Source organism: Hoplias malabaricus, chromosome 17 (genome assembly GCF_029633855.1).
Source record: "Hoplias malabaricus isolate fHopMal1 chromosome 17, fHopMal1.hap1, whole genome shotgun sequence".
NCBI classification, from domain to species: domain Eukaryota; kingdom Metazoa; phylum Chordata; class Actinopteri; order Characiformes; family Erythrinidae; genus Hoplias; species Hoplias malabaricus.
In genome coordinates this window covers 4,505,851-4,522,618 of record NC_089816.1, presented here as the reverse complement: position 1 = coordinate 4,522,618, position 16,768 = coordinate 4,505,851, and the positions used below count along the sequence as shown (strand labels likewise).

Sequence of the window (16,768 nt, the reverse complement as noted above, 5' to 3'; positions counted from 1 at the left end):
GAAAACTTACAAATATTCACTTCTCCTTCTAGAGAAGAGTATGTAATGTACCTTCAGGGAACACAACTTGACTTTTAAACACTGTTGTACCTTTAAAGGTACATTTACACTGTTTGTACCTTTAGTGACCAATAATGTTTTTTCTGAGAGTGTAGGGTAGCGGGTTCAGAACTAGAAGGTTGCTGGTTCAACTCCAAAAACTTGTGGGTGGGGTGTGGGGTTGAAGGAACAGCACTATCCTCCTCCCTCAATCCAAGGCTGAGGTGAGGCTAAGCAGGGAACTTAACTTAACTACAGGTGTGTTGTGTGCTTAATGCCCCTAGTGCACTAGCATATGTGTGTTCACTGACACATTCAGAAGGTGCCACTTGTTGTTGTACGATGACAAATAATAAAATAACAACTGCACATTTGCAGAAGAAACTCAGTAAATTCTCATGAGCCAACTCTCATAAGCATTGATTTTCACATTTGAATTTCAGATTTTAATCAGAAGAGATTTTGAGGATGTTAAATCAGTGACAGGAAACGATTTTACTAAACAAATGAAGCCAAATAGGATTACCGTGATAACGTACCAGCCAATTTCTTCCAAAGGCCACCCCAAGATAATTTATTCAACACTAAATCAATAGACAATCAATAGCAGTGTTGTAATCAGAATACAAGCATTATGACTGTCTGTTTGTTTCTCCAAAGCCGATCACTAAACCACACACAGATAACATCATATCTCATGATACTTTCAAGTTTACAAAAGTCCTTTAATTCAGTATCTTCTAGAATGGTTTACTTCTCTGTCACTGAAAGCCAGCTACAATTAAGCAGCAATATTAAAGTCCACTGCGGTTTTTAACACATCAGGACTAATGCTAAAAATTCAAAATGTGCCCTAATGTCTATAAGTCTTGACAATGGGTCAAATGATCTAAATGGGAAACCCCATCAGTCATCAGTCTACAGAGACTGCAAGCATTACATATTTTAGTTTCAGCGTACATTTCAAGGCATTAGAAAACAATAGTACAGCTATCCCCACCCAGTCTTTGTATCGTGCAGAGACCGACGTGTATTCCAAGCTGATTGGCCAAACAAGGAGCATGGGGAAGGAATCTTTACTCAGGTAGCGTGTTGTTTCCCTGACCTCTGGCAGCCAGAACAATTCCAGGGTGCCTCCTGCCTCTCCGTGCGCTTCCTCCATGTGTCTTTCCCACGCTCGGCATGAGGACGGTGAAGGAAATCTACTTGGAACTCTTGTAGACAAAGCTTGAAGACCAAAAAAACAGCGGTGGGAGGTATGGACGGGGGTGTACTTCCTCTGTTTGGATCAGAGCAAGGGTTGCTGTTTATTTGGACACTAGGAGGAAGACACGTATCTGCAGTGCAAAAGCTACGGCACAATGCACAGCAACATCCACCTTTTATACTCACTTTTATTTATGAGGTGAGGCAGCAGGCAACCACGCAGCCAACTATAAACAATATACTTTCTCCTCTAAACAGACATTCTCCTCACAAGATGGAGAGCAACCTTTCACACTGGAAACTGGCAGAATTATTCACAATAACGTGCTTTATGCTGATATTGAAAACACGGCATGTGTATTATTTCCCCAAATGCCAAACAATTTTTGGAAGATGAATAACACAGTATATACATTAACCCACCACTCGCCAGCTGATCACACATAATAGCATACAGTGACCATTTAAACCCTAGATTGTTATGATTGTGTGTTAAACAAAAAAAAATCCAAAAAGAAAAGAATATAGTTGTACAAATATCAATAAATATGCGAATAGATACAAGATATTCTAAGACCTTCTACAGCATATATACAGAGAACTAAGGCATTGGAGGAGCTGCATTTTCTTCCATTAATTCATTCATTTAAACTTGTTTTTTCATAACTAACTTTGACCCTGTTTGAAGAGACAATACCTGACAGTGAAAAAAAGTTGTAAACCTGCTTTTCTCAAAATGACACCACCTTAAAATTAATGTAAGTGTACCAATAAGTCTGAACACCCTCCTATTGAAACTTACTGCCATGTTATATAAATAAAATGTATAAGGAGATACTGGATCATCATTTTTAAGTTGCTCTTTGTGTCATTGTTATGATTCGCTTGTCTTAATTATGGGCTAGAAGGTTATATGTCATTATTATGAGACAGTAACTTCTCATTATTATTATTATTATGTTAAATGATTACGTGTTAAGCGACAGACAGCCTACGACCGATCCACTTGAGAGCATCCCACTGGAAATATAGTCAAACAGAGGACAGACAGGAGACTGCAGTACCTCAGTACCAGTAGGAATCAGTATTTGGTGATATTCATGTTCAACTAATGTATATTAACTGCATGATGAAACGCTGATAGTTAACACCAGCAAATAAATAAATTAATTAATTAATTAAAATTAAAACCGTGAAAATGGCACTCAAATTAAATAGAAAATAAAACAATAGGGTTCTACGCCCTGAGTGCTTGAACCCTAACTACGTGAGAATGAGAAACTCACCACTGGAGGATGTGAGGCAGTGAAAAAGTGCGGCTAGGAGCACTGCTGTTTGTCTGGGATTCATGCTTTCCCAGCGGCGCCCACAACACCAAAACTGCCAGTAACCGACAATAAAAGTCCCTTTATTCACGACAGAATTTGGTTTGCCCTACAGCAGGAAGACTTCTGGTGCCGTATCCAAGTTACTCCATGTTGTTCAAACGTTTATTCGGCTCTAATCCTGCCCCGTGTCCAGAGTGGGGTAATGTTATTAAGTCCTTGGGCAGGTGTTATTTTGTTCCTTCCCTTAACGTTACAATGTTCTATTCTGAAAATTTAAATTAAAAAAATAAACATAACAGCCTTCAGTTTAACTCGGCTCCTCTGCAAGATGTTGAAAGACGTCCGAGAGCGACTCGACGCAAGTGAAATATCCGCAGCTGTAAAATGAGAGACTCCAGCTCTCATCCTGCTCCAGGGTTTTATAGCGAGGGACGGACACAACGTCACTGAGCGCGAGGAGACTGTGGCACTTTCACGTTGTAATGTTTCAGCGTGTTACGTTAAAGACGTTTATTTCTTTCGTGGCCTTTATTCGTGGAATTCTAAACCTTCAGCTTTGAGCTCTGGGAGTGATACTTTCACACAGTATTAGGCACTTAACCCCTATTTTAAATGGGTAGGGCCCTTTGATGCCCTTTTTTAAGAAGTCAGGTTTTCATTTGAACATAAAATCTCCTTCATGAAATTAAACACTGATGTAGAGTTTGAAATCTTGGTTTTACGGTTTGGAAAAAAAACATGTGGGTGTTCATTAATCATAATGATTTTTGATAATTATTTGTTTTCTGATATTGAAATTCTGACTTAGCATCTGATGACTTTTAACTATGACTTGGCATCTCATAATAATGACATTTGCTTCTTATTTATATAAGATTATATTATAACAAAGGTTATTAAGACCTATTTATGAAAAAAAAATGTATACACATATGTATTTATTTATGTATTTTATCTACAGCTGAAGTGCAACAACAATATTCCAATTGTGAAATTGTGCTTTATGTTCATTAGATTCAGCTATATTTGACCTACTCATTTAACCCATCCATGGCAGGGAACGCATGCACACACACACACACACACACACATGCACACTAGTGGTTAGGGGTACTGAACTTGCATAATAGGAGCAGTAGGCATGGAGCATTTTGGGTTGCTCAAGGGCACTTCAGCCATTCATGTTCTGATCCCAGGCCTGCTTCCCTAATCGTTGGCCACAGCTACACTATTTATCACTATATTCTAATTAAACTCTTTTGCTAAAATATAGTAGAAATATTGGACTGCAATTGCCAGATCTTACTTTTTTATATATATTTTTGAACTCAATATGGACTAAGCTAAAAGCCATGTCTCTTTAGTTCTTCTCTTCCAGTCTTGCTTTTTGTGAAAGTTAAACCTATCAGGGCAGTCATAACATTTATACTCAAGATTTTTAAACCAATAAAATGTATCTCTTAATTAAGTTTTCATTGCAATTTGTGGCTTTTCAAAATCAATTCTTCCTTATTTCCAACAACAAGCATTAATGACTAACATGGTTGTGGCCAAAAAGATTGTCCTTCTGAATTGGAAATCAACTTCTCCACCACGATTTAAACATTGGTTTTCAGAAATGCTCAGTGTATTCACAGTGGAGAGAATGTGTAACAGTGACCCCAGGGCACAGAGACGTTCCAGTTTGATCTGGGGTCCATTTCTATACCAACTAAAGTGAAGAGTGTTTCTGTTGCTTTTTTTCTTTGTTTAAAAAAATTATGAAACTTTTGTTTATTTTCATATTTATTTACGTCCTTCTGAGGGATGTTTATGTCAGCGTGGGTGGGGAAGATTTTTTTATTATTTGTGCGGTTGCATTATTTAAAGTAAACTATCAAACAAATTGGAATTGTCCTAGTTAGAAATGTACACATTACAAACCAGAGATAATGACTCTAAAGTGTGTTGCTCTGACATAGACATCAGTATCAATTCTTCTTTGCAAAAACAACCAAACAAAAAAGGATTATTACTTTTCTGTTTTTTTATTGTTCTTCAACATTAATTTATGGGGCATATCTCTCAGCTTTGCATTTTAGCAAGAGGTATTAGAACTAAACACTATATTATTACATATCTGTGTCAGTTCTGGGGAGTAGGGGTCAATGAGTACTAGGAGCCAGGGCACAGAGTGGGAGCAATATAGATATTGACACATTTGTTCACCTTTATACTGCCATTTCTTTATTGATTATTTAGTATATTTGTATTCTGTACATGATTATGGCAAAGTGCATTTGTGGTTTGCCAGTTAATTACAGATGTACTATGTGTCACCTATTTCCATTATCCCTCTGGTATCCCACTGGTCTCACAATTTAATCAATCTGAATTAATCACATGCATTTCACACTTAGACACCATTTTCAAAATTAAAGTTGTTATAACTCAAAAATCTTAAAGTTGTAGTCTAAAATATATATCTAGTTTACCTTGATGCTATGAGAACATAAAATTGTTTGAGACAAAACAACTGCGTGCAAAAGAGGGAACTCTAAAAAAATGTACAATTTTATTCATAATTGAGAGTGATTTTCTAAGAGGGCTTTTATTGCTTTTTCAGGCCCAAGATTCAATCACCACCACTAATTATATATAATATGTTTCATAAACATTTGCAACACTGTAAATCCATCCACTCTCATTAACTCTATTTTAAAATTATCTCTAAAATTGAATACAATTTGTTTGTTTCTTATTACCAATGTGTTAAATATCGTTTATGTTCAAATGAAGAAGTGGTTCTCATCAAAATCAGTTGAATTTTGGTAAGGAATTTTGCCGACCATGGTCAGATAATGCGCAGTAAGATATTATTTATAAAGTTATATTGTATAAAACTTGTTTCACATCATATCAGCACTACACTATAGGAATTTCACATCTTCAAATCACACCTCCTGTACATTTTTTTCTTTGTTTTTTCTACGGTAATCAAGTCCTCAGAACTGTGCTCATTCTCTATGAGCCAGGAGGGCAGCTAGATAAGGCTCAAGCGGGAACAATTGCTGGAAGCTGAAGGCTGAATGGACTGGCCTTTTAAGACATTTCTTATTTTAATCTAGTGTGCAGAACACAATAAGAGGGTCTGAACAGCCCTATGTACACAGCTTGAGCTCTTTCCTTTAGCTCAAGAAACTCCTATGTTAAAACAACTTTGACTGCTGTAGCAACAGAAAAAAATCTTTTTAAATGAATGTGGCTCAAACCTTAAGCATCATAAATATTATTATTATTATTATTATTATTATTATTATTATTTATCCTTCACTGCTACTTTATTCAATTCATTTTGTTCATGTTGAATAAAGAATGCGATAACTCAATGCATTAACAAAACTTTATTTTGCTATTTACTATTACTATTACTATATTTCAAGCAGTACCAATTGAAATACATTGTGCAAGTTGCCCTCTTGCGGGCAAAAAGCTGAACTGCACCTTGTGAGGCATTTTAACGTGAGGTAAAAATCAGAGGAACCGTTTTTCTGCGTATAATGTATTTAAATATTTCAACAGACTCTAAAGGACATGTAAATTAGTTCAGATTAGACCTCCAGCAAACGACTTTTTAGTGCCCAACGTCGTCGTATCCAACACACCCCACACCCCAACTTCAATCTAATCCAAAAAGAAAGAAAGAAAAATAAATGGAAAAATCACACACCAGAGCGCGCGACCTTTCGGTTAGCCGTTAGCGATACCTGCTGTGAGGCGGTGACGGGGGACATTTTATTAACGCGTGAAGAATAATATACAAACTGAATACAAATGTTCCTGGTACAGCCTTAATATACTATTATATATTATTAATAAATAACAAAAATTGCCGTTTAATGGAGACCTTTATAATTAACATAAAAGGTAAGGAAATTGGTCGAAAACTACAGTTTGCTAATTTAAGGGTGTGTGGCCTGGTAACGTTAGCAAGCAACGTCCATTTTACGAGGTATAAAAACGATGTATGAAAACACCTTTATTTATTTTAAACTTTACTTTCTCTCCCAGCTCTCACAGAGAAGCTTTTCCTTGCACAGAATAATGAAAGTCTGAACGAAGCGATTGAGAAGCTGTTCAGACATTTTCTGTCACTAGAGGAACCCACAAAAATACTGGACTCCGAGGTGACTAAAATAGTTCAAACTGTTCAAAATTTAAATTATAACACACACACACAAATGAACAACACACTCATTTCAAGAATTGTTTATTTCTGTATGATGTAACCTTGTTATTTTTTATTAGTATATAGCTATAATCTCGAAAAAATTGTTTTCATTTGACGTAGAATATCTACATAACATAGTTAATTCGTGTCTCCTTGCTGATTCCATGAAATCTTATTTAATTTCTATGCATTTTCTATGGAAAATACACAGGCTATATGCACAACTGAACGTCCACAATAAGTGCAACAAAAGGTAGCTGAATTCGTTTATTACAAGGGTCATCTACCCATACACTTACCCATCTCAATGGCTATGGGATGTCTCCCTTATTTTTTCATATATTTGTTGTAACTCCTTAATTATAATTAGTGTAAACTGGAGCTGCAACAACAAGGCTAATGAATCTATATGCATATACCTGTAGACTATTTAACATAACACCACATGCAAAGCACATTTTTTGAGTACAATAAAAACAGACCCCAGGACTTTCAGAATTCAGCATATGATCTAAAAATAAATTGTGAGACAAAGAAAAAATCTAAAGTAAATGTTTGTTTTTTTAAAGGTTGAAGAGATTGCTGTCCATTTATGGAACTGGGCTGTGACCAAAAATGTTGGATCAACTATTAATGAGCAGCAAAAAGCAAAAGGTCCAGGTCTTTTTCTTAAGATTTCCTTAAGTATACCTCAGTATGATCATGTATTTTCCATACAGCCAATTACTTAGTGGCAGTTGCTTAATTTTACATATTCTGCACTGATACTACATGTGACAAAATTTTAATTGTGTTTTAGTGCGTCATGTGGCTTGCAGACTCCTGTATTTATGTGAACTGGAGATCCCAACAGAGAATGACATTCGCAAGCGGATTTTGGTTGGTCTGCTCTCACTATATATATGATTACTTCATTACCTAATTTTCTGAAGCAGTTTAGGCTCCACAGTAGCTCCCCCAAGATTCCAGTTTGGGCTGGTCGCAAATGAGATGTGTTTTGGAATCTGTTTTATAGATGGCCAGTAAGACAGGGAGGACCTGGCTTGATTGTAAAAACCCAAAGTTCGCTGATGATTTTTTGAGGCTTGCTGTCAATGTAAGTGTGTATATCACTGCACTACATTTCATATGCATACAGAAATTGTATGGAATTGTAAATAATTTTAGATGTTAAATATAATTTAAAGTAAAGATTAAGCATTTTCGGGGTGGCACGGTGGCGCAGAAGGTAGTGTCGCAGTCACACAGCTCCTGGAGGTTATGGGTTTGATTCCCGCTCCAGGTGACTGTCTCTGAGTTGGTGTGTTCTCCCTGTGTCCCACACGTTGGTAGGTGGATTGGCAACTCAAAAGTGTCCGTGTGAGTAAATGTGAGTCTGTGTAGCTCTGTGAAGAACTGGCGCCTCCTCCAGGGTGTATTCCCACCTTGCGCCCAATGAATCCAGGTAGGCTCTGGACCCACTACGAACCTGAACTGGATAAGTGGTTACAGATAATGAATGAATAAATTAAGCATTTTCTCTTCTACATTAATATAATTCTCTGATGCAATGCTTATTTGGATGTTTCTAATGTTGGCTATTATATGATCTGTGATACAATTATAATGGACATTTTGTATGATTTATCAGCGCCTGGAGATTCTTTACTGCAGATTAACATCCAATGGAGATGTTGCTGATATCAACACATCGAAAGGAGATGTTGAAAAAGACCTGCTGCGAATTCTGTCTTATCAAGTTGAATCAGTGAGTAGATATATAGATAACCCAAAAAAAATAATTCACAGCAGTGAATTTTTAATGACTGAAAGTAAATGTGACCTAGGAAACGACACACAGAAAATTTAAAGCATATAAATGAACTAAAATGTACAGGATAATAAAATGTTTGTGTATTTGCAGGCAGTTGCTCAAGAAAATCACCAGGAGGCAGTCTCCTGTATGCAGCGTTGTAAAGAGATGCTGCTGAGGCTTCCCAAAGAGGTTAGCCAGTATATTTCTACATATAATGTTGTTTCTTGTTTTTTTTCTGTTGTTCTTACACAGGTTTTGAAATGTATGGGTATTTTGTTTTTCAATTAAAAATCCATTTTCTGTTTAAAATGTGTTCTAGACTGGATATCTGTCTCTTATTTGCTACAACTTTGGAGTAGAAACATATGATCAAAAGAAGTATGAAGAAAGTTCATTTTGGCTCAGGTGAGACTGCACAAGCCTGTCAATATAGTAATCAATACAGTTATTTCATGTCCTTTAAATTATTTTATATTTCAAATAAAAATTATTATGTCAGACTGATGATTCCTTGTGCTTTCCAGTCAGAGTTATGATATAGGAAAACTGAATCCAAAGTACTCCCCAGGGTCCGAAATGCAAGTAAGCACTTAAAACAGTTACACTTTTACAATGCTGGCACTCTTTGTGCTCTTTGTTTAAGGAAGTTATTGTAATTATTTTGGTAGTAGTGCATTATATATTAACCTTTTTCAGGCCAAAGTCTTGAGACTCCTTGCTACAGTGTATTTGGAGCTGGACTGTCAGAAGTATCAGGATAAAGCTCTTAATGCTGTTAACCTGGCTAATAAGGTAAAATACTGCAATGCTTTTCTGATTTAATAAAGAGCAAAGCTTGTCAGACATCTTCCTTGAGCTCTAACCTCAGAGAAAAACACTTCATCCTGCTGGTAAAAACTCAAAGGTACCAAAATACCTTTTTTTTTGTCACTCAATTCTGCAGGAAGCCTTCCACCCAGCAGGTTTTTATCTGAAAATTCGCATTTTGCTACGTAGTGGAGCATCAGATGAAGCATTAAAATCTGGTGAGTCAGATTAGGTTGCTGATCTAATAAAGTGCTGTTTTTGACGTAAATCCTGGACCAAATTTACTTAGAGATCAATTCTAGGTTTATCTTTGTTTCCGAACTGTGTTCTTTCTTTTGATAGGCCTTATGGAACTGCTTGACGTAGTTCCTCTAGATGTGTGTCTGAGCACAGCAAAACTGCTGATGGCAGAGGATAGGTATCAGCTCTCATATAGTTAAATGCTCCCTTGCACACTGACTATTTAGTATTTTCAGTTTTAAAGCACCATGTCCAAACTGAGACACTAGGAAAATCATCATGTTTTTTAGAGAAACTCTAGCATTTGACTTCCTGAAGAAGATGTGTCAGCATTTTGAGTCATCTCCTGAGCTGGGATCTGTACTCCTGTTGCATATAAAGCTGCTGCTGCAAAAAGGCAAAGAGTTGCTGGGCAAGCAGAAAATCGAGGATGCAATCACAGGTACTGCCAATTAAAAGCACAGGATAGACTTCGATTCGTTGTGCTAACCTAAGCTAAATGAGTCTGACACTGGTCAGTGGCAAGCAGATACTAAATAGTCTTGATAAATTTCTTAGTTGCAGTCTCATTTCTGTTCAGGTCATTACACAGGAACACAGTTATCACCACAAACTCTGACTTGTCTCCATGTCCTTCTATGGGATAAAGCTTCCAAATATTTTGAGGTATTTAGTACCCAGTACATTTCACAAACATTACTGCAGGCACTGGATTATTGCAGTTGTTAGTTTTATCATTATTATACTCATCACCAAACATGTGGCGCTTTTTTGCCCAGGCCAAAAATTACTCTGAGGCTCTTCATTGGTACAACTACTCACTAAGTTTTTATAAGGCGGGTGAGTTGGATCAGAATCTGGCAAAACTGCAGAGAAACCGAGCATCTTGTTTCATCCACATGCAGCAACTAGATAAGGTACTATTTTTCCATCATATATTTACAATAAAGCAGTGTCATTTAATATACAAATGGTCATACTCCCACCCCCCAAAATGGTTTGTTTCAGGCAAAGGAAGCTATATCAGAAGCTGTAAAAAGTGATCCAAACAGCATTTTTACTCATTTTAGTATCTACAAGATTGCAGTTCTAGAGAAAAATGTAGAGAAGGGTGAGCTATAAAGTAATATATTAAACATGCTGTGTATAATATAAGAAGAAAGAGGAAGGACTATTTATTTATTGACACAGATGTTAATGGTTATTTTTAACATTGTGCTATGTTTTATTTAGCTGCAGAAGCTGTAAGGGAGATTGGACTCTTAGCGCAGGCAACTGTGACCAGCGAGAACCGGTTACTTGTGACAGAAAATGCAGCAGGCAAACTTCTCCTTCTGGCTGCTCAGATTGCGCTGGAGGTCAGTAAGACATTGTATGTAATTGGGCTGAAAAAATGAATAGTTTTTGTATTAAAATCACAAATTGAACATGTGCAGTTTTCAGATCGGAAGAGCTGCTGTTTTAATTAGTGTGTACAATATCAATGGTTTTGTCTCCATTTATAATTGTGGAGATTTAAGTTAATAGTCTGCACCATATGTGTGCTGAGACATCACAGTCACATTGGCAGTAAATGTCAGTGTTCTAAACAAATCCCTAAAAGTAGATATACAATACCTTAAGTAAAGTATAGAATAGAAATATTAAACCAGAGGTAAAATATTGGTCTGAAAAAATTGCCGTTATAAATTACCAGTCATTTGGCTCTAGCATGAAAGCATTTTTTATTTAGGTTTACACTTAAAAGCCCTGCCAACACACTACAATATCTTACCACTGATACTCGCCTAATGAAAGTGATTTCTACTAATATACAACTTTGATTATAGTAGAATTACAGTAATAGCAGTGTTTTTCCCTGCAGAATGAACAGTCAGAGACAGCCATGAAAGCCTTAGAGTGTATTTGTGAACAGTCACAAGATGCAGCACAAGTGCTCACTGCCCTTAGGTTTGTCACAAATACACATAAACAATATCATGTCTTGAATGTCGAACCTTAACACTTTTCTTGCATTGGCCAACATCAGTGTGGAAAAAACAAACAATGTGTTAGTGCTAACAGTGAGACCACCCTGAGAATAAACAGAACGTGTCTTAAAACCACTTCTTGTCAGGTGTTTGGTTCGACTTGTGTCTTCATTAATGGAGGATGACAATGAAGAAAAGAGGTCAGTAGTTGTCTGCTGCAAACAGATGGTCACAAATATCATTTCTGCCATGAAAATTTATATACACTCCCTCAGTGCAATTGTAGATTTTTGTAATGTAAAGACAGAAATGAAGATTATGTCAGGCAGTTTTACAGGACACTGGATGGAAGGTTGTAAAATTGTTGAAACTATGAAATATAAACTCTGATACAATAAATCTTGATTTCTGACTTTCCTGCAGTAAGGGTCAGGATAAATATTATATCAGCTATGTTTTTGTAAAACCATAGCTCTTTCTTGACACATTATTTTATTTCATCTGCCGCAGGAATGCCAGTTTAGATGTCCTCTCGTCATATCTAAAGATGGGTAGGTAATAATACTATGGGTGACATAGCGAAGACCCGCCAAATAAATCTCAGATTATAATAGTGCCTCTCTGTGTAACCTTAGTTTGTTCTGTCACCAGATAAAACGATCAAAAATGTGTTTGTATGAGTGAGCAAGCCTTTCTGTTTTCTGTAGCTCTGCAGAATGTGTCCCAGCTCAGCAAAACGCCTTACCAGGGAGGAGATGTCCTATGCCATGAGGAGGCTAACTGGTTTAGGAAAATAGGTACAATTACACTATTGCCCTACTCTCACAGCAAGTAGTGCATGCTATTGTTTTTCTATTTGCCAAGCAATGACATGTAGAATTAATGTCTTCGCTGTATTCTGTAATATTCTTCTTCTTTTTAATTCTCTGTTAGCGTGGAATACAGCCATACAGTGCGAGGACAGTCCTTTTAGAATGAGGGATTTCTTTGTCCTCTGCTACCAGGTAAGTGCGTCAAACACAGCATACATTTGTTTATCTTAGGGGAAAAAAGACATTTTAGTTAGGTTAGTTAATATTTTGCATAATCAGACACTTTGATTTTTCCATTTTACTCTTCTTTTAGCTGTCTCAGTTGTGCGTCCCAGAAACAAATGTGCTGATGGGGCAGAAGACTTGTTTATTGATGGCTGCTGCTGCCTGTCTGGAAATTTGCAGGATGTCTTCAATGTCTGAACAGCAGGTAAAAAAAAGCATACTCATTTAACATTAAGCCTATAAGAATGCAATTAGTAAGTTCATCATTCATTCATTCATTATCTGTAACCCTTATCCAGTTCAGGGTCGCAGTGGGTCCAGAGCCTACCTGGAATCATTGGGCGCAAGGCGGGAATACACCCTGGAGGGGGCGCCAGTCCTTCACAGGGCAACACACACACACACACACACACACTTTTGAGTCGCCAATCCACCTACCAACGTGTGTTTTTGGACTGTGGGAGGAAACCGGAACACACCCACGCGTACACAGGGAGAACCAACTCCTCACAGACAGTCACCCGAAGTGGGAATCAAACCCACAACCTCCAAGCCTCTTGGAGCTGTGTGACTGCGCCACTGTGCTGCCCCAATTAGTTATTTATTAACAGCCAAATACATCAAGCTAAAAACAGGCTAAAATCATGAACCAGCTACATGTTGATTAATAGTTATTGATAGATATGTTTAAACTAAACTCAAATACTTGTAATATTTTTCAAATCTTAATATAAATCAACAAATCTCACTCCGTTGCATTAAACGTATTTGTTGTTACCTAATTTATCCAGCAGAGGGTGCAGTATGTCATCTGCTAAATGTACCATGTTCTGTATTGCAGACCGAAATCCTGACTCAGGCTTTAGAGCACATTGAGGTGTGCTGGGAGGTTTGGAGAGCTTTAAATGCTTCAGGTACATTCTAATTCCCTATTATACTTGTAGAGGTTAAATATGTACTGATGTAAACATCCTGTAGAAGTGCAGAGGACCTTCACAGTGACTGCTTTAAAATCATTACTACTTTATTTAACTCTTCTGTAGATGATGGTTCTTCAGACCCAACTCAAAAATTATTACTTTTGTATGAATTCGAGGCTCGGGCCAAGTTGAATGACACCAAACTGGACTCTGTGCTGGAGTCAATTTTAGAGCTCAGTCCCGTTGACCCCAAAATGCTGGAGACAATTGCAGGTAGGATATAAATGTTTGTGGATTCAAATAGTCACTGTTACTATATATATATATATATATATATATATATATATATATATATATATATATATATATATGTATATATGTATATGTGTGTGTGTGTGTGTGTGTGTGTGCATTTTGCATTGTGTGAAGAGTCCAAATATACTTGAAATACTTCACAGTAAATAAAACAAGTTTGTCTTATCAAAATAAAATTACATTTTGTGTAAAAGCAAATGAAACATAGTTGTTTATTTTCATATTCATTTAATATTTAGCAACACAAAACTGAAGAATGTCAAGTATTTTAATATTATCACACAATAAGATGTACTTTTTAGAAACTGCACCCCATTTTGTGTGCGCAGCTTTAGCTATGGAGCCCCCAGCCCACTACCCAGTACTGTCTAAGAAAGCCTTGAAAGTCGCCTTTAATATACATAAACAAGGCCCACATGAAGACTTGTCACGGTGCAGGTAAAAGAAAACCTGTTGCCGGATAATACTTTATTAATAAATCATTATAAATATAAATATATATCTTTTAAACATAATATTGATATATGTTACTTTTTTATTCAACAGTAGCTGCTTGCACAGTCTGATCCAGCTGTCTCTACCCAGCGGTGTATGTGAAGTCAAGCCCCATGTGTTGGAGGAAGTGTGGGGTTACTATGAAGAGGCCCTGTCCATCATTGCAGCCACAGTGAGCCGGGCAGCATGACTCAACACCAGTCGCACATGACCTACTGTAGCTCAGCCGTACAATTATCCCTCTTTCTGAAAAGATCTCCTGTTTCTGTCAATGGGCTTTTAGCTACACTTCAGTTAGCAGATGCTCCATTCACCAACCTCTTCCTGCCAATTTGGATGCCTAATTGAAAATGTTCTTTATAACTCTTGCTTTTTGGACTCTTTTTAAAAGAAACTAAATGGTGACTGATATTCTGAACACGTTGAGAACCGATTGAAACATACATGGATGTTTCACTTTTAACAGAATCGTTCTAAGGGCAATTGTATCAGGCATAAATATCATGTATACGGCCTTATGGTTGTGTAAAATACTGATTATTAAAACTTGCTTTAATGCTCTAATGTTCTAAACTTGAATGAATCATTGAAATATCCTGAAAGCTCTAGGGGTTTTAGAGTAAAATTTGTTGGTAATCAGCAGTTTAATTCTTACGTTTTCCTTCAGTCAGAAGGCTTCCCTGAGCTGGAGATCCTGTGGCTGCTGACCCGAGCTTGGAACACAGGAATCTTGCTGTACAGTCTGGACCAGTACCCTGAGGCAGAAAAATGGTGCAGTTTGGGGATGAGATTCCTGCGATACCTGGGCTCACTGCAGGAGAGCTATCAAACAAAGGTATTATATCAGGGTGGAAGGGCCCACATTGCGTGATGGAGAGGCAGATGGAGGATTTAATTTATATATTCTATATATATTCGTTTTCTGTGGTATGTTGTAATTTATAAAAGTACAACCCTTATTGTTAGAACTGTAACATTCTCACATTATGAGAAAAATCTTACATCGTATGTCTAACACCCTTTTCACATATGCAAAGTAACTGAGAATATTTCCAGGTGTGAACACAAACATCTGTAACATTTGTCCCAGATATTACCTGCTTATCCTGCTGAGGCCCTAGTACATAGTCCAGTTAAAGTCTGAGAGAGTGCATGTGTGAACAGAGCCGGTATAGTCACAGCCCCATGCATTTAGCATATGCATTTCCAGCTGCTAGAACGTGTCTGACAGAGAAAATCCCCCGCTCTGAAATCTCTGGATTGTTTCCAGTATTGACCACAGGGACCACTGCATAATTAGTGAATTCAGAAATATTAATGTACGCCCCCATATTGGACTAATGAACTAAGGTCACCATGCTGCATGCTTAGCACAATTTAGTAGAGCCCTCCAAGCATTAGGCTGTGTACAGTTGAGTGTGCTGCCTTCTCAGGAAGAAGATGCATTTTTGGCATACCTTTGGAATGAGCTGGAATGGCTTTTGATCCAAAACTAATCTTCCAAATGTCGGTACCTAACTTCACTAGCCAAATGCTCTGGAATCATCACAGCAAAGTTCAAACATATAGTGTAAATTTCCAGGTGAAGTGACTGCAAAGCGTGTTATTTTTCAGATGTGTGTTCTGTACAGTGAGGTCCTGAACAAACTGGACAAAGCCAAGAAGAGTGTCATAATGGAGGAGTGATGACTCTTCTAGCCACTGGGTGCAGAATTAATTACCAGGAGATGAATTTCCCCTAACGTTGAAGTTCATAATCATAAAATGGCTAATTGTTATTTGCAGTTCATTGTTCTCTGTCAAAGTTTACAGCGTTTCCTGTACAGTTCAGTATCTAATTTGTTTTACTGATGGGGGGAAAAAAGGACACTCAGATCTTAACAGAACCACATATTTTATTATTTCCAAACAAATAAACTCTTGTCCAGTCCAAAAAAAAGGAAGAAAGAAATGGAAAAATAATAAATAAAATAAAACAAACAAAAAAAAATAAAATCTAGGACTGTGTTCTCTCCAGACCAGGATGTAAGACTTGTTTCCTTGTGTCCCAATAGGTTCTACCATTTGTATTCATAGGGAGGACACCACTGTACAATCAATTCATACTGGCAAGCACTTACTGCACATGTGCTTTCACATCATCAACATCTAATCACCCAAAAAGACAAATCAGAATCCCTGTGCCCCACTCTCTTATAAGTTTTATTTAATTTCTTCTCTGGAGCAGAGACTGACACCCTCTTCAAGACACGCAGAACCATTCAGAATCAGTGGGGTATTCAGCAACCTCAATAGAAAGTACAATGAATGAAAATTCTTTGGGCTTAACTGACATGGCTGACTGACACCAGACACATTAACAGTCAGCAGTGTGTTTTGTTTTTTTTTCCACTTGACACCAGAGAG

The 16,768-nt window shown here is 37.2% G+C and overlaps 2 protein-coding genes across 4 annotated transcripts in view; one reads left to right on the top strand and one right to left on the bottom strand.

Moving 5' to 3' along the window:
- kdrl (kinase insert domain receptor like) overlaps positions 1-2,939 on the bottom strand; it is a 59,184-nt gene extending 56,245 nt beyond the window's left edge. The window contains exon 1 of the mRNA XM_066649054.1: positions 2,532-2,939. Coding sequence (XP_066505151.1) covers positions 2,532-2,595 — 64 coding nt within the window. The 5' untranslated portion in view covers positions 2,596-2,939. The remainder of the gene's footprint in view (positions 1-2,531) is intronic.
- A 3,152-nt stretch (positions 2,940-6,091) lies between these two features.
- tex11 (testis expressed 11) lies at positions 6,092-16,539 on the top strand. Of its 3 annotated transcripts, none has more exons than XM_066649155.1 (29): positions 6,099-6,479; positions 6,624-6,739; positions 7,353-7,437; positions 7,583-7,662; positions 7,799-7,879; positions 8,414-8,530; positions 8,687-8,767; positions 8,898-8,983; positions 9,103-9,160; positions 9,275-9,370; positions 9,522-9,603; positions 9,728-9,803; positions 9,916-10,067; positions 10,218-10,291; positions 10,405-10,542; positions 10,634-10,736; positions 10,859-10,983; positions 11,490-11,575; positions 11,742-11,795; positions 12,106-12,146; positions 12,303-12,392; positions 12,529-12,599; positions 12,721-12,837; positions 13,474-13,546; positions 13,676-13,825; positions 14,197-14,305; positions 14,414-14,534; positions 15,030-15,197; positions 15,977-16,539. In XM_066649155.1, exons 1-29 carry the CDS (start codon positions 6,452-6,454, stop codon positions 16,046-16,048), a joined length of 2,730 nt encoding a protein of 909 aa, XP_066505252.1. In that variant the 5' UTR covers positions 6,099-6,451; the 3' UTR covers positions 16,049-16,539. The 3 variants fall into 3 exon arrangements, with proteins under 3 accessions (XP_066505253.1, XP_066505252.1, XP_066505251.1); XM_066649154.1 differs by having other exon boundaries at positions 10,206-10,291; XM_066649156.1 differs by lacking the exons at positions 13,676-13,825; positions 14,197-14,305; positions 14,414-14,534; positions 15,030-15,197; positions 15,977-16,539 and having other exon boundaries at positions 6,092-6,479; positions 10,206-10,291; positions 12,932-13,500.
- Positions 16,540-16,768: the final 229 nt, after the last annotated feature.

Bases quoted from the DNA above. Each gene is read 5' to 3' on its own strand.
- tex11 (XM_066649154.1), top strand. From the start codon at position 6,452: ATGGAGACCTTTATAATTAACATAAAAG. The intron at 6,740-7,352 runs GTGACTAAAATA...GTTTTTTTAAAG, and splicing joins CAAAAATACTGGACTCCGAG to GTTGAAGAGATTGCTGTCCA. The intron at 13,826-14,196 runs GTAGGATATAAA...TTGTGTGCGCAG, and splicing joins AATGCTGGAGACAATTGCAG to CTTTAGCTATGGAGCCCCCA.